General features: G+C 36.9%; 2 protein-coding genes across 2 annotated transcripts; one reads left to right on the top strand and one right to left on the bottom strand.

Moving 5' to 3' along the window:
* Positions 1 to 334: 334 nt before the first annotated feature.
* On the top strand, positions 335 to 3,546 carry LOC132039077 (uncharacterized). Its single transcript, XM_059429623.1, has 11 exons — positions 335 to 518; positions 579 to 757; positions 803 to 990; positions 1,045 to 1,145; positions 1,194 to 1,382; positions 1,481 to 1,534; positions 1,634 to 2,008; positions 2,126 to 2,345; positions 2,439 to 2,725; positions 3,215 to 3,326; positions 3,405 to 3,546. Exons 1-11 carry the CDS (start codon positions 335 to 337, stop codon positions 3,544 to 3,546), a joined length of 2,031 nt encoding a protein of 676 aa, XP_059285606.1.
* An 8,815-nt stretch (positions 3,547 to 12,361) lies between these two features.
* On the bottom strand, positions 12,362 to 16,015 carry LOC132040406 (glucan endo-1,3-beta-glucosidase 5-like). Its single transcript, XM_059431041.1, has 2 exons — positions 15,525 to 16,015; positions 12,362 to 13,608 (listed from the first exon to the last, which is right to left on the bottom strand). The coding sequence occupies exons 1-2, from the start codon at positions 15,899 to 15,901 to the stop codon at positions 12,447 to 12,449; spliced, it is 1,539 nt and encodes a 512-aa protein (XP_059287024.1). The 5' UTR covers positions 15,902 to 16,015; the 3' UTR covers positions 12,362 to 12,446.
* Positions 16,016 to 23,653: the final 7,638 nt, after the last annotated feature.

Below are 23,653 nucleotides of genomic sequence, written 5' to 3'. Positions count from 1 at the left end.
GTTTGTTTAACAGGAAGGATTAAATATTTCCTAATTAAATAAGGTGCTTCCGGTATTGTTCATAGCATCGGATGCCTGTTACGTCCAGGGTCGGGTTTGGGGTGTGACAAGCTTGGTATCAGAGCCTAGGTTTAGTTTTATCCTAGGATGTGCCTGTGTCTATGGAGCTGTGTCTAGTTGAGTCTTTCTTGTGTAACCTAATCACCTGCATGATTGAAAGACTACCAGGACATTTATAGGTGTTTCTCATTCTTCTTTATTCTAGATTATGCTATAGAGCTTGAAATTCCCTTAGAATCGTTCTAACGTGTTCATTAATTCGTGCCTCGTAGAAATGGATTTAACTCGTGCTGGAGCTGCTAAACAAGGGAGTAATAGTGCTTCTGATTCATCATCTGGCAGACGAGTTCCTAGAATCATTAACCATACCACTGCTGAGACTAATGCTGAAGTTGGAAATGACCAAGGAGACCAAGCACCACCGCTAGCACCACCTACTCCAGCTGCTCCTGCTACGGGCATGGCTAATATGTAATCGATGCAGAATGTGATCTAGATGCTTACCACCCTTATTGTAGCCCAACATCAACGTGGGTGTGCGGATCCTATACTTGGTGCTGGAGGAAGACTTAAGAAATTTTTGGGGTTGAATCCGCCCAAATTCTTTAGTTCACGAGAGGAGGATGATCCCCATCTTCACTTCATGGATGAGAATTTCAAAGCTCTAAGGGCAATGGGTGCTCACAGTTTTGAAGTTGTGAAATTTGCAGCATACCAATTGAAAGATGTTGCTCATGCTTAGTTTGAATTGTGGGAGACTGAGCGGGGTAATAATGCTTCAGCTCCTACTTGGGCTGAGTTCGAGAAGGCATTTACGGAGAGGTTTCTGTCTGATGAGGAGCGGTTCGCTGTGGCTACTAAGTTTGAGAAGATTAAGCAGAGCACTATGTATGTTCGTGAGTATAGCTGGAAGTTTACCCGTCTGGCGAGGTATGCAACGTATATTCCGACTGAAAAGCACAAGTTGACCTAATTTGTGCATAGTTTAGTACCAAGTATCAATTCTGTGTCTGCTACTGCTATGTCTCCTACTTGTACATTTTCATCTTTGGTTGGGTTCGCTGAGCAACAAGAGAATTGGAAGGGTGAAGAGAGGCTATAAAGGTAACAAAGTAAGAATGTCCGATCTGCAGGTGGGTTCAGTGGTTCGCAAAACGGAGGGAAAAAGAAAGGGTATTCTGCACCTGCACAGATTGGCGGTTATTCTAATGCCAGTGCTCCATCTAGTAGACAAGGTCAAAGGAACAATAATCAGGACAAGAATTCACAAGGTGGTAATAGACAGTCATCTGGATGGGAGGATCGTATTTGTCATTATTGTGGTATAAAGGGTCATATTAAGAGGGAGCGTAGGAAGTGGTTATGTGAGATGGCTAACTCTTCGGCGGAGAAACAATTAAAATGCACTTTTTCTTTTTAGAATCCGGCCTTGGTAAAACTAACAATGCTCCTAATGCTCGTGGTAATGGGACTAGTAAAGCGGTTGCTAACCATTAATGAAATGGGGGTCAAGCCCAACTTTATGGTTTGACTAGTAGGGAGGCGGTTGAATCCTCAAATGTTGTGGTCACAGGTATTCTCACTATTTGCTCTTTTGATGCATATTCATTGATTGATCCGGATTCAAATATCTCTTATGTGACACCGTATTTTGCACTTAATTTTAGGGTGGAGCCCGAGCTATTGTTAGAACCCTTCTCTGTGGATACCTCTGTTAGTGTCCCTGTTATTGCATCTAGAGTGTATAGAAACTGTGTAGTTGTAATTAAAGGTCGTGGGACTATAGTTGACTTGTTCGAACTAGAGATGGTAGATTTTGATGTGACCATGGGGATGGATTGGCTGTCCGCGTGTTATGCTAATGCGGATTGCCGGCATAAACTAGTTCGTTTCAAATTCCCTAATGACCCAATTATTGTGTGGAAAGGTGAAGTTGCTAAGCCACGGGGTAGGTTTATTTCTTATCTTAAGGCTTATAAAATAATCTCAAAGTGGTGTATTTATCATCTAGTTGCGGTCAACGACACTCAAGCCATAATACCCAAAATTGAGTCTATTCCTATAGTTAATGAATTTCCCGAAGTGTTTCCACAAGATCTGCCGAGTATTCCACCTGATAGGGCTATTGATTTTGGGATTGATGTTATTCCTGATACTCAACTGATCTCTATTCCACTGTATCATATGGCTTCGACAGAGCTACGGGAGTTGAAAGACCAATTGAAGGACATGTTGGACAAAGGTTTTATTCGACCAAGTACCTCACCTTGGGGTGCTCCGGTCCTGTTCGTCAGAAAGAATGATAGTTCTCTTAGAATGTGTGTTGATTATCGTTAACTTAATAAGGTGACCATTAAGAATAAGTATCCTTTGCCTAGGATATATGATCTGTTCGACCAATTCCAGGGTGCTAAGTTCTTTTCAAAGATTGATTTGAGGTCTGGGTATCATCAGCTAAAAATAAAGGAGCAGGATATTCCAAAAATAGCTTTTCATACTCGTTATGGACACTTTGGATTCCTGGTGATGTCCTTTGGTCTAACTAATGCACCCGCTGCATTTATGGACTTGATGAATCGAGAGTTCAAACCTTTCCTTGATTTTTTCATTATTGTCTTTATTAATGATATTCTGGTGTATTCGAAAATTCGTGAGGAACATGCAGGTATCCTCCGAAAATTTCAGCAGTTAAGGCTAGCCGAGACCCACAAGTGCGACGAATATTCGTAGCTTCTTGGGTTTGGCATGTTACTACCAGAAGTTCGTGGAAGGTTTCTCATCTATAGCCTTACTACTGACGAAACTGACTCAAAATAATGCTAAGTTCCAATGGTTAGAAGCCTGTGAAAAGAGCTTTCAAGAGCTTAAGGCAAGGTTGACTTCGTCTCCTGTTCTGACTCTACCTTCAGGGTCTAGTGGCTATGTATTCTATTGTGGTGCTTCTAGAATTGGGTTGAGTTGAGTGTTGATGCAAAATAAAAAGGTGAATGACTACGCTTCGCGACAGTTGAAGAAACATGAGAAGAATTATCCGACCCGTGATTTGAAATTGGCTACTGTGGTTTTTGTTTTAAAGATTTGGTGTCATTACTTGTACAAGGAGCACTGTGATGTCTTCACTGATCACAAAAGCTTGCAATATATCTTCAAGTAGTGAGAGTTGAATCTTTGGAAGAGGAGATGGTTAGGTTGTTGAAAGATTACGACTTGAACATTTTGTATCATTCTGGTAAAGCGAATATTGTTGCTGATGCTTTGAGCCGGAAGTCTATGGGTACGTTAGCATATTTGTGTGCTTAGGATATGCTGATGGGTAGGGAAATTTGAATACTTTCTAATCTTAGAGTCCGACTCGATAAAACTAAGGATGGGGAGTTAGTGGGAATCACGCAAGCGCAATCTGATATTGTGGAGAGAATTAAGTCCAAGCAATATGAAGATGGACTTCTGGTGAAACTGCGAGATGGAGTAGAAAGGGGTGAGTAATTTATATTCACCGTTGGAGCGGATAATGATGTTTTAAGGTTGCAAGGGCGCTTATGTGTCCCTGATGTTGATGGTCTCTGACAAGAGTTTATGGCGGAAGCGCATAGCTCTAAATACTCTGTGCATTCGGGATCCACCAAGATGTATAAAGATTTAAAGCATCACTATTAGTGGAAGAGCATGAAGGTAGATATCTCCAACTTTGTAGCTAAGTGTTTGAACTGCCAGCAGTTGAAGGCTAAACATCAAAGGCCTGGTGGTTTGGCTCAAAATATTGAGATTCCCCAATGGAAGTGGGAGATGGTTAATATGGACTTTGTCGTGGGTTTACCCCGCACGAGGGCCAAGTTTGATTCTATTTGGGTAATTGTGGACAAACTCACCAAGTATGTTCATTATCTTTTGGTGAAAACAACAGATACCGTGGTGCATTACGCCAAGTTATATTTGAAGGAAATTGTTAGATTGCATGGAATTCCAACATCCATCATATTTGACAGAGGTACGCAGCTCACTGCTCATTTCTGGAAATCGTTCCAAGAAGGTTTAGGAACTCGAGTGAACTTAAGAACTGCCTTTCATCCTCAGACGGATGAACAAGCAGAGAGAACTATACAAACTCTGGAAGACATGTTACAAGGATGTGCAATTGATTTTGGAGGTAATTGGGATGAACATCTACCTCTTGTGGAATTTTCGTACAACAATAGTTATCAAGGGAGTATTCAGATGGCTTCATATGAACCACTTTATGGGAGGCATTGTAGATCCCTATTGGGTGGTTTGAAGCCACTGAAGTAGAGTTATTGGGCCCTGACTCAGTGCATGAAGAAATCGAGAAGGTGAACCTCATTGTACAACGACTCAAGACAACTCAGAGTGGACAAAAGTCTTATGCGGATATGAGGAGCTGCCAGCTAGAGTTTGCTGTTGGTGACAAGGTCTTCTTGAAAGTGTCACCAATGAAGTGAGTGATACAGTTGGTAGAAAGGGTAAGCTTAGCCCTCGTTTTATTGGCCCTTATGAGATTGTTAGGAGAATTGGGAAGGTGGCTTATGAGTTGAAGTTACACTATGAGATGGCCATAGTCCATCCTGTGTTTCACATTTCAATGTTGAGATTGCATAAACCTGATCCTTCTCATCTCTTATCTCATTAAGAGATTGAAATTAACAAAGGGTTGTCTTATGAAGAAGAACCGGTTCAGATCATAGATCGACAAGTTAGAAGCTTGAGGACGAAAGATGTGGCTTCAGTGAAAGTCCTTTGGCGAAATCATAATACTGAAGAAGAAACTTGGAAGCAGAGGAGAACATGAAGAAGGGATACCCTCATCTATTTCCTATTACAGGTATGTGTTGAACTTTCTAGTTATTGAATCCTTGCAAAGGTGTAGATTGAAGTGTGAATTCCTTATTTTGTGTTCTGGCTCAAATGATTTGGTTGTGGGAATCCTTGTGAGGACCATGTCATTTATTTGGGTGGTTAGTAGTTATGTAGTCCTTGGGTATAGATTGTCTTGAAAGATAACTCTAGAGATTCTGAGAAATTTGAGGCTTAGTGAAGATCTTAGGCCATGACTTTCATTCGGGGACAAATGATCCTGAGGAGGGGATAATGTAAGCCTCCGTGAATTCTGGTCTATTGTGAATGTGTTTAAGTGGTGTTAATATGGAATCTTAGCTATATGAATCCCTTAGGGTGAAATTGGGTGCAAGATAGTCGTTTTGGAAGTTAAACCAAGTAGTGAAGTTCGGAAGAGTTCCTTAAACTCGTCTATGTTTCGGTAGGTCTAATTTCTAGGCCAATTATGTGAAAATAAATTGCGAATTCAGGAAAAATTCTTAATGAAAGTTATAGGTCTCTGAAATACCTTTCCAACCATATATCTTTGGAGCTCAAACAGAGCTCTGTGGTAGGAGTTATGTCCATTTCTTGAACGTCATCAGTGTAGTGGAAAATATGGCGTGCGCGGCGCCAAATTTCCAGAAAACTCAAAATTTTTACACCGTCGAAAAATATACCATTTGTCGCATGGGCTGCGACGCCCCAAGCGCCGCGCCAGGCCATTTTATGCATGAAGCGATTTTTCCTGAATATTATAAAAGCCTAAATTTGTAAAACCTTTCCCCCACTTTGTTTTGGCCGAATTTTTGAGAGAAAACAACGCTAAGGCTTCCCCAAAACATATAAGGTAAGTTATTGATAAATTCCAATGATTACAACATCAATCTAACATCAAATTACCACTAGTTCATCTTTCAAAACCATAGATTCCTGAAGACCGAAGAAAGAGAAATTGAAGGAGACTTGGGGAAACTTCTTAAAGGTATGTTCTTTGATACTCACTGATATTATTGAGAGGATTTGGACTAGTGTAGGGTATTGGAAGTAATAACAATCCATGGGTGATTCATGGAGGATTCAAGAACAAGATTTAAAGCTTAGAAAAACCCTAGTTTCCGAAATTGAAGGAAAACTCATAGAAGCGATTAAAGTTCTAATCTTTATCGTCTAAATCTATTGTTGAGTGATTGTTAAACCTTGGAAATACCGTTGGCACCGTTTTAGTGGTATTTGAGGTATGTCTTTTTTTCGAACATACTTTTTTTCAAACGTTTAAAGTGATTCTTTGGCAAGGTTTGTGTGCGTGAGGGACAAGCCCGCATTAAATCTTTGTGTGTATTATATTATACATATGTATACATGATTTTTTCCCTTGTTGAAGGATGATTGGAATTGAAATATAAAGCTTTAATCTTTGAACATGGATTACCCCATAAGAGATGCTTAAACTTGATTTCGAAAAGCTTGGATATTTCATATGGTTTGCCCTATGAACGGGTTTCGTTGAATTGAAATTGAATAATGATTTGAACTTGATTTCTAAATCAATTAATGACACTTGATATACCCTATCAACGGGATGATGAACATAATTCATAATGAACAATTTGACTATCATGTTGTGATTTGAAATTCGGCTTCCATGCCATGATTTGAGAGTCAATTTCCATGCCATGAATTGTGATTTAGTTGATATGCCATGGTTTATATTGTTGTTTTTGGCCTAGGTACTCGGGAGGAAGAGTAGTCACTATAGATCCTAGTGGGATTTTCCTAGCCATTCGAGAGGAAGAGTGGCCATCGAAGGTCAATAGCCCAAGTGCAATCTTTGCCTAGCCATTCGGGAGGAAGAGTGGTCATCAAGGGTTCATAACCCCGATGTGGTTTTGCCTAGCTATTCGGAAGAAGGACAGCCATCAAGGGTAACCAACCCCGATGTGGTGCTTCTATGCTATTTTAGGGTACCTTAAGTTGTCGTCCCTTCGTGTTATTGATATGGCCTATATTGGCATGATTGTGATTGATCATGAATGATTTGATGGTGATCTTAAGTTCAAAAATGGAAGACTTAATCTTGATAAATAGCATAATGGATTGCAAGCGATTTACTTCTCTCTTAATGGTTTCTTTGAGTTTGATGAACTATTTTATTTCTAGATTTCGAACTGTTTTGGAAGAACAGAAGGTAACGAGAATGACTTACTCATTCAAAGTGATTACTTCTTTATCATTATCTTATACTAGATATTCGTGGGATGTTATCATGTGTTCTGAACTGTTTCTCAATACTGTTTTAATTATACTTATTACTCATATATTTTGCTATTAATTATTGTCCCGCAGACACTCACTGTGTATCCAGTACTCAGGCATATCATTTTTATTTTTGATGGTGTGTTAGTTAACGTTAAGGAGTAGGTTCGTGATACGCCTACGACTTAGGAGAACTTCTTTGCTTTCTAGACTACCGGGTGAGCCCACATGATTGTTTGTGGGGCACCATCTATCATTACTTATTTATTTCAGTTTTTCGGGTTGTGTTCCGATGAGTAAGACATTTACTTATTATCTTAGAAGCTCCATAGATAGTTGTCAGATTGTGGGTAGTGTGTTGGAGTCTCGTATGACTCGTTGAGGCATTTTGCCACGTTTTACAGCTAAGTATTTTGATTTGACTTCCGCTAAATTATCTCTTAAGTATGATTATGCTTTCTTTCAATTATAAATGACCTGTTTTACATTTATTAAGATAGTTTGTTTAATAGGAAGGATTAAATATTCGCTAATTTAATAAGGTGCTTCCGGTATTATTCATAGCATCGGATGCCTATTACGTCTAGGGTCGGGTTTGGAGCGTGACATCCTCTTGGAACAAACATTGCATATTGGATCTCAAATGAAGTGGATTGCGAAGATTATGCAATTTGACTTCTCAATTGTGTACAAGAAGGGAAAGGATAACACTGTTGCTGATTCCTTTGTCAAGATCACCAACCAATGAGGGAGTCGTCTACTCTCTTTGTGAGTAATGCAGGGGCTATATTGTAACAAAAATAAAATAGTGAAGAATGGGAAAATGACCAAGAAATGCAACACATTATCAAGTTAGTCAGTGAGCATGAAGGGGAGTACAAGGGATACACTTTCATAAGCCAACAACTCAGAAGAAACAGGAAATTAGTTATAGGAAGCAGTCCCCAGTTAGAGGAGGAATTGGTCAAGAACTGGCATGATCAACCCATTGGAGGCCACCTAGAATAAACAACACTTATAAAAGGGTAGCTTCCTTATTTTTCTGGAAGGGACTAAGGGAGGATGTAATCATATATGTGAGACAATGTGACATTTCCAAAAGAGAAAATATGGCAATACCCCTTATTTGGGTTCGCTACAACTATTGGAAATCCCCAATATTAGCATGGATTTTGTGAAGGGTTTACCCAAATCCAAGGGAAAATTAGTCATTTGGGTGGTGGTTGATAGGCTTACTAAATATGCACACTCTGTGGAGTTTCTTACCCCTATGCAACAAGTGATATTGCACATTGTTTTTTGGATAACATATATAAGTTACATGGTATGCTTGAAAGAATTGTTGGCGAAAGAGATCCAATTTTAGTAAGCAAAGTATGGCAAGAACTTTTCTCTACCCATGGAGTCACATTGAGCTCCTCAACTGCTTACCACCCTCAAACTGATGGGCAAACTAAGGTATTGAATAGGTGTTTGGAAACTTTCCTAAGGTGCTACTATTCTGATTCACCTACAGAGTGGTTTCTATATCTTACCTTGGCTGAGTGGTAGTACAACACTACATATTATTCAACCATACAGATTACACCTTATAAGACTTTCTATGCCCAACCACCTCCCATACACCTATCTTATTTTAGGAGATGTAGTTATTGAAAGATTGGAAATCAGGGCACTTAAGTTGTAGTTGATCAAGTTTCATCTCACCAGGGGTCAACAAAGGATGACCTCTTATACAGACAGTCACAGAGTTGATCGAGTTTTTCAAGAAGGGGACCGGGTTTACCAAACAATCCAACCTTATAGGAAACACATCCTCTCTACATCACACTTCTCTAAACTTTCAGCTAAATATTATGGACCTTATCAAATTCTGCAAAAAGTTGGACATGTAGCCTATAAACTAGCCTTACGTGACCAAATGACCATACATCTTACCTTCCATGTTTCCTTGCTTAAACCTTTCCTAAAAATCCCATAAAACATCAACCACCCTCCTATATTGAATCTGTCCAGGCCCCATTGCCCCACTCCTAAAGCTATAATGGAAAGAAGAATGATAAGAAAAGGTAATAAGGTCATACTCCAAGTCTTAATCCGATGGAATCAAATTCCCTCTGATGAGCTGACTTGGGAAGATTAGCATACATTGAAGATGAGGTCCGGGATTCTTTCTTGACAATAAGGAATCTTCTTAAAAAAAGAGAAATGATGCAAATGTTTTGGATGTTGTACCAAAAGCTTTGCCAGTCGTACGTAGCCATTAAATGAAGGCTGTTAGTTATGTTATTAAGAGTGTCGATTAGGTCCCTTATGTTTTAAAGTAGTATTTTATCTATTTGCTATTTACTCCCCAGGCTTTGCATAGCCAAGCATATTCCATCCCCTGACAAGGTAGTTACTGGCAGAGGACTCGGCTACCTTGCTGGCCCTCTCTGTCCTTATAGATAGAATTTCCAGTTTTCCTACATATCATGTACGCATTCTCTTTTAGTAATACAATGAGAATTTAACCTAATTTAGCTGTAGTTTCTAGCTCAGCTCTTCCTTTTCCTTTTATAGGTTCTTCAACTGTTTTGTGATTTCCGTATCACAACAAGCTTTAAAAGTGTAGCTACATGACATGAAAAGTGTGGCCATAGGGTATAGTACAAGCGCGGCCTTTGGTCATAGGAAAAGGCCAGACTTTTTGCATACCGTAGCCTTTGCCTCATGAAAAGTGTTTCCTTAGAGCAGAGATTACGATTATTTTGACCACCCCTGAAAAGTGTTGCCTCAGTTAAAAAAAATGCGGCCTTAGATCAAAGGCCATGATTTCGATAGTATAGACCACACTTTTTAGAGGTGGTTAAAGGCCTAAAATGTTGTAATGAAAGGTGCTAAAATTCAAAAAGACCGAACGAGTCATTACAGGCCGTTTAGTATAGACTAAGTAAAATCTATTATAGACATGAATGTTAAACATAAAAATGAAATGTTCATCTTTAACTTCAAGATCAAATTTGAAATTTAAGAAAAAAGCACCTTAAATCTTAACTAAATTCAATCAAAATTGAGGTATAAGCTCCCTAAGAAGGATGCAATCTATTATAACGACACTTAATTCTAACAAATAGCAATTTCTCAACTAATCCTTCTAAGTTATTATAGTGGATATAGTCAATGCACTGGCTTAGTATAAATTATAGGATGCTCATAAATCTATTATAGACCTGAGTATAATATAGACATTGCTTCTGGCAGTGTCGTGTCTTTTCTTTTGGACAAACAACTGCTACGGTAATTTGATCCAGAATCACCTCAAACCTCAACCAAATGGCTTTAAACTTTATATATGAACTTCCCTCGATGTTTTTGTTTTTTTGAGGTATCACCCACTCGAAATGAAGCTCATTTGCGGTAATAATCCAAACTTTGAACAATCGGCCTCTTCAACCTTTAATGCCTGCTGTAAGTTGATCAAAAACCACGTCAAACCTCAACTAAATTGCTGCAAATTTTAGATATGAATCCCCTCGACGGTCCGGTTATTTTGAGGTACACCTACTCAACACAGAGTTCGTTTGCGATGACCTGATTTTCAAACTTTTAAACTTCGAGCTTCAACAATGACTTCAATGACTTCCATGGAGTTTCTAGATCCGTTCTTCACATTTTTCTTGGTTTCGGGCTAAGCAACAGTACCTAAAAACCACTGTTCAGCTTCTCATAGTGATTCTCAATCAATTTTTTACCAAAATGGCTGATGTTTAAAGATTTCTTTTCGAACTGGAAACCTCTGAATCCTATTAATGGCTTCCAATGGAGTGTTTGCAACTTGTTTCTTTAAATCTAAGCTCCATTCACACAAATAACCACGGTTTTTCAGCTCAAACAAACGCTCAACGACTAAATAGCCCCTCTCATATGAGGTGAAAGAGTGGGAAAACAAGACGTACATATGAAGGATTAAAGAAACGAAAGGAAGAAGAAAGAGAAAGAATTATTTTAAAAAGTTTTAAATAGAGCCCCATAATTTTTTTAGAATACAAAGAGGTCCCCTCTCTTTGAGTTCAAATTAGGTTTTAGAATTTTTGGGCCCAAAATAAAGAGAAAAGAGATAGGAGTCTTGCAAACAGGATTGATTTTATGTTTTAAATTTGGGGCACATGAAACCATGGCCTCTCCGTAAAACTAGGTACTTTATGTATATATTTTCTCAATTTGGAATAATAATATCTGCTGACACCCATACAACAAGAAGGCTAAATGGCGCACTTAGTTGAAGGTTGAGTTATTTATCTTTAGGACTGAGGATCAATTCCACTTAATACATTTTTCCTTCTTTTTTTTTAGTGGTGCACACCCACGTGGAGTGTTGGGGGTGGGGTACTGGGTAGACAATTAACATGGAGTGTTCATTTATGGAACTTATTTTTCCTATTTCCATGGAAACCCATTTTCTTGATTTTGGACCAATTTGTTTCGCTAAAGAAAATAATTTTCAAAAAAATTTGACTAACCAAGCATGAGAAATTTGGGAATCATCCGTACCAAACACATCCATAGTTTAAAGTTTTTCCCAAGGAAGGATATGTCTTGGGCACGACGACCGTGTTTGCCTAAGAAGCAACATAAAGGAAACAGTAGGAGAAGACCAGCGGAGAGGTATTACGATGTGTGCATTTTAAAGGAAACTATTTGTCCTCATCTTCAGATTCCTTTCTGATGCTTCAGTAGAAAGTTCAATAGAATTTGGATTTGATCAGTCAAACAAGTTTTTCTTTGTAAATTTTTCATATGTTTTTAAAAAAAATTGAATCGGTAATTATTGTGATTTTTATTATACTTTTTATGTAGTTTTCAAATATCTAAATTTTATTTTAGAAAAAAATTTAAAGATTATATCTTTGTATGATTTACGGTCAAAAGTTAGAGACTCGACTCTCGAAATCTAAACTGTCCCACGTAAATTGGTACAAAGGGTGTCTAAAGTCATGGGCGGAGCCACCTTAGGAGAAGGATGGTCAGGTGCACACCCTTCGCCGGAAATTACATGGTGTACATAGGTTAAATTTTAGCTATTATGAGTATATATTTAATTTTGTATACCCTTAACATAAGTAAGAAGAAAATTTGCACACCCTTCGCCAAAATCCTGGCTCCGCCATTGTCTAAAGTTCCTCAATAGTTTAACCAAATGGCATATAACCAAGTAAATATATAAAGCATGATGGCAATCACGTAAACTCAGTATATTATTGCGTAGAAGGGAACAATAGGTATTATGTACATGAACTCTCAAATGAGTACCCCACAAGTTAAGACAGAGACATCGTATAGTCCAATATGAATACTAGAACCAATAAAGCAAGAGAAAAATGTTTGATCTTTGTAGCTGAAGATGTTCCTGGATTTACCCTCGACTCGTGCTTTCCCACATCAATCATGACCTCAAATCGACAGTGAGAACTGTTGCCTGACTTAGAAGGCGGAGGAGTTGGATCAATTGTTGTTATGACTGACAAATTGTGAAACCTTTCACACGACCCTTTCTGTTGATTCATAGTTTGATAGTACATATTAAAGGCATATGAAGCATTGCTCTTAGCATCAAGTCCACCACAGGATGAACCATATCCAAGGCTAGTGCAATCTGCATAGCTACAAGCATAGTTTATACTGTCTGCCAAATTGGGGTCCTTAACATTAGCATCAGGCGCCATCACACACCATTTCCTAGCCAAATATCGAACACCTTTTGCTGCTGTCACGCTTCGTTTGTTACCTAGATTAAGTTTGTACTTAATGGCTCCATCATAGTAAAAGATGCCCCAATGTCGTTCGAAATTCCCCGGTAAGATGCTCTTGGCGTCTTCATCAATGAGCCCGAAAAGGTAAATGTCCGGTGGTGTGGGACGTTTCGGGGTACCTATGCCACGAGTAATTCGGTCTAGTAGACCTTGATTGAATTTCCTAGCATACTCAATGTTGGCATTGGAATCACCGTCAGTGGGCCAGCCGATTTCTCCTACAATTATGGGCAATGACCCGAATCCATTTTTCTCGAGAGCCCAAACGAGGGTGTCATAATTAGCGTCGAAGACATTGGTGTACGAGATCGAACCATCGACAACAGGGGCTGAAGTTCCCGAGAAGAATGCGAAGTCAATTGGGAAACCGGGATCCGCGTCGAGGCTAAGGAACGGGTAGATGTTAATGGTGAGAGGACCTCCATTGTCACTTAGGAACTTGACGATCTTCATCATGAGATCATGAATATCTGTTCTGAAATCGCCACCTGAGGGAACTCCAGAGCCTGTTTGGTACACATCGGCATTAATTGGAACAGTAACCTTGACTTGTCGAGCTAGGCCTGCTTTGATAAGAGCTGCTTGCACATTTTCGACGGCCGGAAGTGTTGTGTTAAGGAACATGTCTTTGTAGGCTTTCAGAAAAGGCTCATTTCCCACCGCAACATACCTGACAGACAATCAAAATGTATTTGTATAAAATTGTAAGAAGAAAGTAAACAATTTCATAACTGGTTAATAAGTTATGGATGATAGATTTTCGTAATTAGATTTTAGTCATGCATGGAGAAGAAATGCTACGGTGATGTGATAAAAAAGATGTATTAGACAATTCTTGGTCACCAAGTCAATAACAGAGTAATACTATAAAGTACCTAAATTGATTTCTCAATTGAAATAAGGAAGACAAAAACAAAAGAAAAGAAGGTATCACAACTTACAATTGAATTGACTATTATATGGATTCGTAATGATAATAGTCAGTGGACTACAACAGTAAGATAATGAAAGGAAACACCAAAATACAGAAATTTTTGCCGATGGTCTCTTTTTGGCACGGATGTTTAGTAAATAAGTTTTTTCTTTTTCTTAGAATTTATGAATACTTTAGATTATAATTTATTTATATTTAGCAAATTAAAAATCTTTTAAGAAAACGTTAGGCCATGGTTTAAAAATTTCTGTGGACGTTAGACAAAATCTGATATTTTATCAGTGCAACAATTATATATTCACAATTTTAAAAATAGCAATAAAAATTAAACGGTTGATAAGGGACTCATCCAATAGAAGAATTAAGAATGTAAGACGGTGCACTTTGACTAATTGCGTTCTTTTCTTCCTTTCCCTTCGGCCTCTTATTTTTCTCTAAGAAATACGTAAAGTACTAGTATAAGAAAACAAAGCTGTTTACATCGAAAAGAATTGATCAACTATTATGAGGAAATGCACCAGAGTGTGTGTCTATATATATATATATATATAAAAAATATTTGTAAATGGAGTTGTTCACGGGTTATGTAAAAATAATTATATAATTAGATTACTTAAAAGTAATTTTAGGTAACTTTATTTAATAGTAATATTGATTTATAAATTTATAATATTGATTTATAAATTTATGTATACGCGGAAAGTGTAATAAAATTTTTATATTATCAGTGCAATTTAATATGGTATAAAAAATTATTTATAATTTATTTTAAGTTACCAATCATTATTAGTATTAAATAAAGTTATGTCTGACAACTTTTAAGTAACTTGATTGCAGAACTATAACAAATTAAATTACATTATAATATGAAAAAATAGTTTATCAGTATATATAAATTATATTCTATAATAATGGAATACATTAATTTATAAATTAATCACGTTCAGACGTTCAGTTGGTATATAAGCAGCTAATAAAGTAAAAAAGATCAAAAAAATTTCCGGTGTACATACATCCATATCATTTTGAAGGTAGAGTTTGATGACATCCTATATATCCACATGTCACAAAGCAAAACATGCATCATCACCTAACGAGACATCACCTTGAACAGATATTCCATACCTTACTTTACAAGTAAGCTCATGCTTTGCTGAAATTGCAATCTCGTTTACGTATAACAATATTGAAGATTGGAACATAGTACAATATGATCTTTTCATTTGTTTGCAAGTTATCTATCTTTATGCTTGATGAACGCAGTCTAATTAGTTTCTTCTTCTTTTTTAAATATTTATGAAGGTGATTTATCAAAGAATACAGTGTGGTCAATAATAATAACACTTCAATCTCAAGTAAATTAGAAATTACTTATTACTATAAATTAATTAATTTTATGACAACTGTCAATCTAGCGTAATTTTTCTCCTTTATTCGATCGACCTTGAACGTGTAAGAAAACTATAGATGCATACTTATGGGAGGATGTGTCAACTCTATTTTTTTTCATTCTTACAGGTTTCATGAATTGTTAGACATGACGAAGAAAGTGATTTTCTAAATAAATAACTATTAGTTGAGTGATCATATGAGAAATCTATCCTTAATTGCAAACCAATGATATATGCTGTTTATGATAAGCAAAAACAAACCTGATGTCGACGCCATTTTTGGAAATAAAGGAGGAAACATTCTTTTGCACCCATTGTTCGGCAGCACGAACACTGCCTGACAATGTTGCCAACATATCATTAGGTATTCCAACCATAACCTGAACACCTGATCTGCCCAGTGCCTTTAGCGCTCCTGGATCAGCTTCGAACAGCTTCACTTTGTTGAATCCGTTCTCTTTTAACAGCTTCACTACGATGTCTGGTGGAAGCGGATGAGTCGCTTGCAATCCCCAGTTCACTCCAAGACCCTCCGCGATTAAGCATTTTTCGAGTGTTACGAACAAAATCCATAAGAAGAAGATGTTGCGAAGATTAAAATGTTCCATGATAGTAGTAGAGAAGATATTGGCGCTCATGCATTAATTCTGCATGGAACTGATTGTGGGAGGGTTTATATATGTTTTGGAGATGAAAGGGGTTGGATGTTGTTAAAAGAAAGGGATCAGAACTTTGAGCAATTAGGAATTTGTAATAGAGAGATAGCTGAGAAAGAGAGAGAAAGAATGTTCAAAGAAAGGGATAGAGTACGAATGCTGGTGACTCCCTTCCTAGGTTTCCTCTACTCAAGAAATGCACCTACCTTTATCATATGTATTAGGAATAAACATTTTTTGTTTACGTTTTTTTATTCAAAAATATATAAGCGAAACCTCCCCAATGAACTCTTGAGAGGAAGGACATATTCTCACTTCTCTATGTATGATAAATGATAAATATTGTCTTCTAAGTATTACGTACCTATATAATTATGTTTCAATTCCAACCAAATTGATTTATTCTCTTTCTTCCCCAACGATTTCTGAGAGCAAATGAAGCTATATCAAATTTAAGTGGTATTGATGGGAACGGCTCCGCTCCATTACCATTTGCTTAGATGAATAACACGTGTTCGAGCCAAAACCCCCACCATCTCGGGGGTGCATAGCCTGAGTGATGGATTATTTTTTTTAAAAAAGGCTGAGATTCCCTTTTCGCTTATTCAGTACTGTTTTTGGTTACATTTTGTTAATCCCAGCTTTACAGGAAAGTTGACGGCAATAATGTCAAGGAATTTCTTGTAATGTAAAGACAATTTGGTCAGGTAAAAGGCTTTTTACTGGCTTTATTTTTTGTTGTTTGCAGCAACCTTTGGGCTTCCATGTTTTTAAAATGTACAAAATCCTTAGAGCATGTATGGATTAGCTGATTAAAAATAGCTGATAAATATTAAGTGTTGAAAATAGTTTTTAATTAATGAAATTGATTTTATAAATACATAATGATGTGTTTAGATAAAAGTGCTAAAACTAATAATAGAAACAGTTCGTGTACTTTAGGTAAAAAGGTGTTCATAAGCATTTTTTTTCCCTGTTAAAATGAGTTAAATATCCTTAAAACTATTTACAACAAAATATAAATTTAAAAACATTTTTGCATCAAAATTAAAGGACGAATGATGAAAATAGGATAGCGAGATAATTAAAAATTAATGTTTTAGAAAGCGTATTCCGAAAATTACAAAAAATATTAGGAATAAAATGGTAAAAGTTTTGGCCAAACTAAAAGAGCTTATAATTAAGGTGTAGAACCATAGTTAGGGGTGATCAATCAACTTATGAGTTTTGGCTGATTTTGGCTTATAAGCACTTTTGGTGTTTACCAAACTCAAAAATAAGTCCATAAAAATACTTGCAAACTACCTTGATTACCAGATTTTGCTTGTTCTTGTGTATTTTAGTCACTCACTACTTGCCTTGTTCTACAATTCAAATCCCAATGATCTTGCATCATGCAATTGAATAAATAGTAGTCCGCAGAGGCGGGGCCAGGATTTGACGTTTATGGGTTTGGGAATTTTAGTTTTTTAAATTTACTAAGTTCTAAATTAATAATTTGTATATGTCCAATGAATTTTTTAACACAAATATAAGGTTTGGACCAAAACTACTGAGTTCGGCCGAACCTGCGCCCGATGAGGTATCTTTGGCCCTGGTAGCCTGGTACCGTTTCGGACTCGTTAGGCTGCATGATCTCTTCTAATTTCTCGATGATCTGGTGCTTGATCGTAATCTTGATTTCCTTTAGTCTTGGCTTTGCAAGATCAATCTCAACTCTTGCTTTTGTGACACTTGGGGTGTGTTCGGTATGGAGGAAAATGTAAACCTGAAAAATGTGTTCTTAGCAAATAAGTTAATTTCTATTTATTTTCTCATGTTCGGTTGGTTAGTAGAAAACATTTTTCGGAGAATACCACTCATGCCTCACCAACCCCACCCCATACCACACCAACCCCCAAACACACCACCCATCCACTCCAAGCACCCACCCTCACACCGAGGCCCACCCCCCAACCAAATCCCTTTAATACAGCTACCGCTTTGCGCATGCCACCTCCCAAATTTTCTATTTCATACATTTTATTGTACTTTTATAAAATAGAAATTTTTTTCTTATCCACCCCACCACCACCCACTATCCCTCACCACCACCCCCACCACCCACCCCACACCAAATTTAACGACACAAACTTTCCATTTTTATAATTTTTTTATAAGGATAAAATTAAGTATGAAGTAGAAAATTCGGGAGGGGTTAGGGGTGCGCGGGAGGGGGGGGGGGGGGGTAGAAAATAAAAAATTCAAAACTTTTTAAAAATAAAATAAAATTGGAGGGGATGCGTGGGGGGGGGGGGGGATGTCGTAGAAAACCAAAATATAAAAAAAATAAAAATTCAAAACCTCGTTTAAAATAAAAAGTTACTTTTTTTGGAGGGGGTGGGGGTGTTGGGGAGGTGGTGGTGTGGGGGGGGGGGGGGGTTGTCGTAGAAAACCAAAATAAATCAAAACTTTTTCTTTTAAAAAAAATTAATTTTTTTGGAGGGGTTGGGGGGTGGGGTGGGGTCGATGGTGGTGGGGTGGGGGTGGTGGAGGGGTGGTGAGTGGGGGAGATGCGTGGGGTTGTGGGACTTGTTGGGGTTTGGTGGTTGGGGGTGGGTTGGGTGATGATGGGGTGGTTGGTGAAATGTCAATTATGGACTTGTTTTTCCTACTTTGATTAGGGAAGTCATTTCCTTCATTTTTAAGGAATTTGTTTTCCTAAAGAAAATATTTTCCAAAAACTTTAACCAAACGAACATGACAAAATTGAAAAATGATTTCCTTCATACCGAACACACACTTGATCTTGATTTTTTATTAGTGGCTTTGTCGAGAGCAAGATGATTTCTAATGGTTCGGCATATTGCTTCCCAGTAGAATTAGTAGTGTCATTTGAAGCCCGCAAATATGAGCCATACAAGGGCCAGTGTTGTCTCCATCGTGGGTTTGAAGTCCTTTGTCAATCGTTGCGTGCAATTATTGTTGAAATTATTTATTTCTATTGTAGAATTATTCCTACATCGGTAATGCAATGCTTATTATAAAATATCATGATTCATTCTCTTGACACTAAATGTGACTTAATTTTATAAGTATGAGTTATTATTCCATATTTGTAACTGACTCTTCAATTTCCCTTTAATGGTTGAATTGATATCTTTGTTTGAATTAATGGTCAGATTAATGACTCTCTTTAATGGCCGGTTAATGGTTCATTAAGTCCTCTTTGACACCTATTGTAACGTCTGATTTCCTTCACCTATAAAAGCACATGTCCTTTGTTTTGATGGAGAGATATCAGATACTACAATGTCTTTTTTCTCTCAAAAATTGTTCTTCGTGAGTTTAAGACAGATGTGTGTCTTTGTTGATCACAATTTTTGACTCATAATTTAGTTTAATCACCCAGAGTTCTTGGATATCAAACGGAGTGAAATGTGTATTTTCTTTAAGTTAAAATGATTTTATAAAATTGTTTCGATAATATTTTGCCATTTGATCTGGCAAAATAGCTTCAATAATATTATAAATCATTTAGAAATTAATTTGGACATTTTTATAATTAATATGAGGCATTTGCCAAAGCTTAATCAAGAAGATAATTTGAAACAATTGTGTAATTAATTGTTAAAATTATCAGAAAAATCAGTTAGCAAGCATTTTACTCCGTTTGATTCAAGAAACCTGATTAATTAAATAAATTAATCATTCTTACTTTCTAAATATTAATTCTGCATATTCAATTTTCATCTGTGCAATTCTTACAAGTTAATCATGATTAATCAAGTATTTAATACTGGTTAAATTCATAAATTGTTTACTATGTGGACTAATTGTGGCCATGATTGAAATAATCAATTGTTGGGTAATTCTGACCTGAATTGAAATAGCCAATTTCATGGCTTAAGTCAATTGAGATCATTCTTTTGCAAATTTAGACTTTAACTGTTTGATTTAACTAAACATGGCCATAATTGAAATAACCCATTTCTTGATCAAATCAATTGAGGTTATAATTGCAATTTAAGGTTTTAATAAAATTAGCCTTGTCTTTAATCATGGCCATGATTGAAAATGACCAATTCCATGGTCTAAGGTTCAATTAGGGTCATAATTGCAAATTGCATAATTACCCGTGTCTTTAGTTTGGAGTAATTGTTTAATTGTGTTTAAGTCACAATTAAGGGGTTTTAAACTAATTAGCTTACTTAATTATGGCTATTTGTTTAAGGTACTAAGTCTTTCTTACATATATACGTATGAACCACGTATGTATACGTGTATATATAAGACACCCTCTATATATGCATAGATATACGCACGTTTACATGAATATACATGTATACATGTGTATATCATGTATATTTAGGATATAGATATACACACGTTTACATGAATATACATGTATACATGTGAATATCACGTATATTTAGGATCATCTCCCTTCTTCTTTCAGTTGAGTCGAGCCCAGTCCATTAAAGGACTGACCCGGCCCAACTACATGATAAAGAGGGAAAAACCCCTTTAGTCTTTCATTTCTCAGCACCAAACGATCCCTTATGCGAGAAAAGGGTTTCCATAGCAGAAACCCTAGCGCCACACATTTACCCCTCCCTCTCTCTTACGTCACTTGCCGGAAATGGCAATTTCAAGGGACCACGTCGTTGTTTTAGGTGTTTTGTGGCCTAGAATGGCAAGAGCATTTATTGCTCTGCCATTTCTCAACTATTTCCACCGAGTCTCCGCCCAAACATGGTATTACTTCGTCCCTCATTTGCTATTTCTGCATTTTTACAACGTTCATGGACTGAAATCTTTAATTAGTTTTGTTGTTATTCGTTTGAAATCCTTAATCCCCATTGGTTCATGAAGAACCGAAGGGATTAACTCGATTTTGGGTCAAATCTCACCGTTTACAAGTTTTATAATTGAATCTCAACCCTTGAATGCTATGTGAGGAAACAATTCTCAGGATTTGGCATTTGTCCCACATCGATTTCAAACTAGGGTTTGGGGATTTTTGGGGTTCTATATAAAGAACCCTCAATTCACACTTTGCATAGACCGAGTATTATCACAAAAAAAAAAAAACCTCAAAAATACCTAGGGTTTTAGCAATCTTGCTTGAGACCTTTAATTTTTTTTACGAGTTAGTCAAAAACTTAAAGTTTGTTCTTGTTTCTGTTTTGTGTGGCCGAGCAAGTGGAGTGGAGAAATCAAGCTTCCAAGTCCATTCTCGATCAAGGCTGCACCAAGAGGTAACCTTATTTCCTTTTCTCATTTTTTTAGTTGTTTGGTGCTATTTGAGTATTCTGTTAGTTATGTGGGTAGTTTTGCTTAGTTAATTATGTGATTAGTGTATATTGTTGGTTTATAATCCTGCTGTTAGTTAATTATGTAATTAGTATATATTGTTTGTTTATTATCCTGCCTTAGTTAAGTATGTGATTATTTAGTTTATAATCTTGCTTTAGTCAATTAGGTGATTAGTTGTTAATCTTGCCTTAGTTAATCATGTGATTAGCCTATATTTGTAGTTGTTAGTCTTGCTTTAGTTGACTATGTGATTAATCCAAAATTCAGTAGTTTGTTGATCATGTTTGGCCTCAGTTAATCATGTTGCTTGGAGTAAACTTGTAGTCTGCTAATTAAGTCTAACTAATTGGTGGTTGCCTAGCTATTTACATGCTTAATCTTGATCATCTCTAGTTTAGATTAGGCCTGTTTGTTTTAGGTTTCCTTTTGTTTACTTTGTATGTGATTAGTCACATGTTTAGGTAAATCTGCTTATGAACCTTAGTTTCTTCTATGGCTAGTTGAGCCTAAATTAGCTTATGAAGGTTCTGTGTTGATTAAATACATGTCTATAGTTGTTTAAATGTGATTTGTATGCTTATAGTGATTAGTCATGCATACTTAAAGTCTAAAACTTGTTTAACTATACTGTACACTTTCCATTTGGCTAAATCAGGTATCGGTTAGTTTATAGTTCACTTAATTAGACTCCAAATGCTAAACATATGTCAGTTTAGACCTGTTATCTTCCTATGATAGCTTCATTCAAGGTCTTGTGGTCATTTTGATGTTATTACAGTTCTGTATACTTTTAAGAATACTTTCTAGTCAAGACCTATGTTTAACAATATCAGCCCTGCATAAGTCATGAATGTTTGTTTCAGTTTGAAGCCTCTCTGATAGCCTAGCATGAGTAGGAGCATATGTGTCTTTGCATGTTAAGTTACCCTTTTGAGAGTTAAACAGTGACAGGAAATGCCTTATTTTTCAAATGATACATTATGGATTTGTTGGCCTTTGATTTCTACCTGTTATGTATGTCGTTGCATCTTCTTCTTTCTTCTTTTTATTCTGCCTCTGTACACTTAAGTGTGGTTTTAAAATATCAAATAGGATAAAATATGTCCCCCCTGAGTATGAGTATTGATTTCTGTTTAAATATACTAGGGATATACCTGAATATACCAAGAATATATAGTCTGTATACCTTGAGTGTATAAGAACTTGTATATTTGGTATAATGTTATATCACTTGTGTAGGCTCAGAACTGCTAGCCTTTGCAGTGTTAAATGTTTTGATTTGGGCTTGTCTCTTATTTTTGTTGTATTGGGCCTTTCTTGTGCTGCTTCTGTTTTGACTTGGGCAGTCGTTTATTTGTCTGAGTGATCTGTTTGAGTATTAGTTAGGGCCTTGTCCGCATTACTTAATTTGTTTGAGGCTATTTTCTTTCTCCTTCTACTTTATTTATTCATTCATGCTAGATATATATACTTAGGCCTGCTTATCCATATGTGTGAACCAGATATGTTTAGTTTACTTAAGTCTTTTTAGTTTAATGTATAAGTCCTAGATACTCTCTAACTCAATGCCTTTTTTCTCCCCTTTGTGTTGCAAGTGAAAAATACTGAGGCCATTAGTGTTTTGGGCTTTAAGTCAATAATAGACCGTTTAAATTTTTAAAAGGAACAAAAACTATATTGATGAGTTATGATACCTTATGTTTTGTGATTTGACAAACCCTAAGGAACCAGATATATCATATCTTTGCTATGTTGACATGCTCCTTGAAGAAAAAGATGCAATCAGTCCCACTACACAAGCTGCAGGATATGTTCATATATGAAGGACCAAATATGTTTTCAGAGGGACCAGATGAGATCAGGTTCCCAGCAGGATATGTTCATATGTGAAGGACCGGAATGATTCGGAGGACTAGATGAGATCGTGTCCCCGCCTATTGTTTGGTCAGCGTATGGCGTAAAAAGACCGACATTGCGAGCGGTGTAGCGAGCGAGCAACGAGTTGTTGCGGTACTCGTTCAAAAAGGGACCAGGTTCCTCCAGATGAGAGACCAGGTCCCTGGAGCGTTGAAAAGTCAACTCTACAGCTGTAAAGCTGCCGACACTATAGCAGTACAGCAGTGCAGCAGCAATACAACAGCAGAGGACCAGTATGGGCTGTCACCTTCTCACCCCCTTCCCTCTACATATACAACACCATGCTCAAATGAAGAAGCATTCTTGCACAATCCGAAAATTGCTCCATCCAAAGTGCAAGTCTCCACCTTAAAAGATGCTTCTCAAGAACAGAGCCACAGCAACTCGAAGGACCAGGTCCATAACTGAAGATGTTTTAGATCCTTAGGTTGTTGAGTCTTTGTTATTTTGTGCTTAAACTGTAAACCTACTCTTCCATAAAAAGAAGCTGTTTGTAGATGTTCTAAATTCTCAAGGTTG

This window comes from Lycium ferocissimum, chromosome 12, assembly GCF_029784015.1.
Source record: "Lycium ferocissimum isolate CSIRO_LF1 chromosome 12, AGI_CSIRO_Lferr_CH_V1, whole genome shotgun sequence".
In the NCBI taxonomy this organism is placed as follows: domain Eukaryota; kingdom Viridiplantae; phylum Streptophyta; class Magnoliopsida; order Solanales; family Solanaceae; genus Lycium; species Lycium ferocissimum.
The sequence above is the reverse complement of the archived record's forward strand: the minus strand, read 5'-3'. Positions and strand labels throughout refer to the sequence as shown.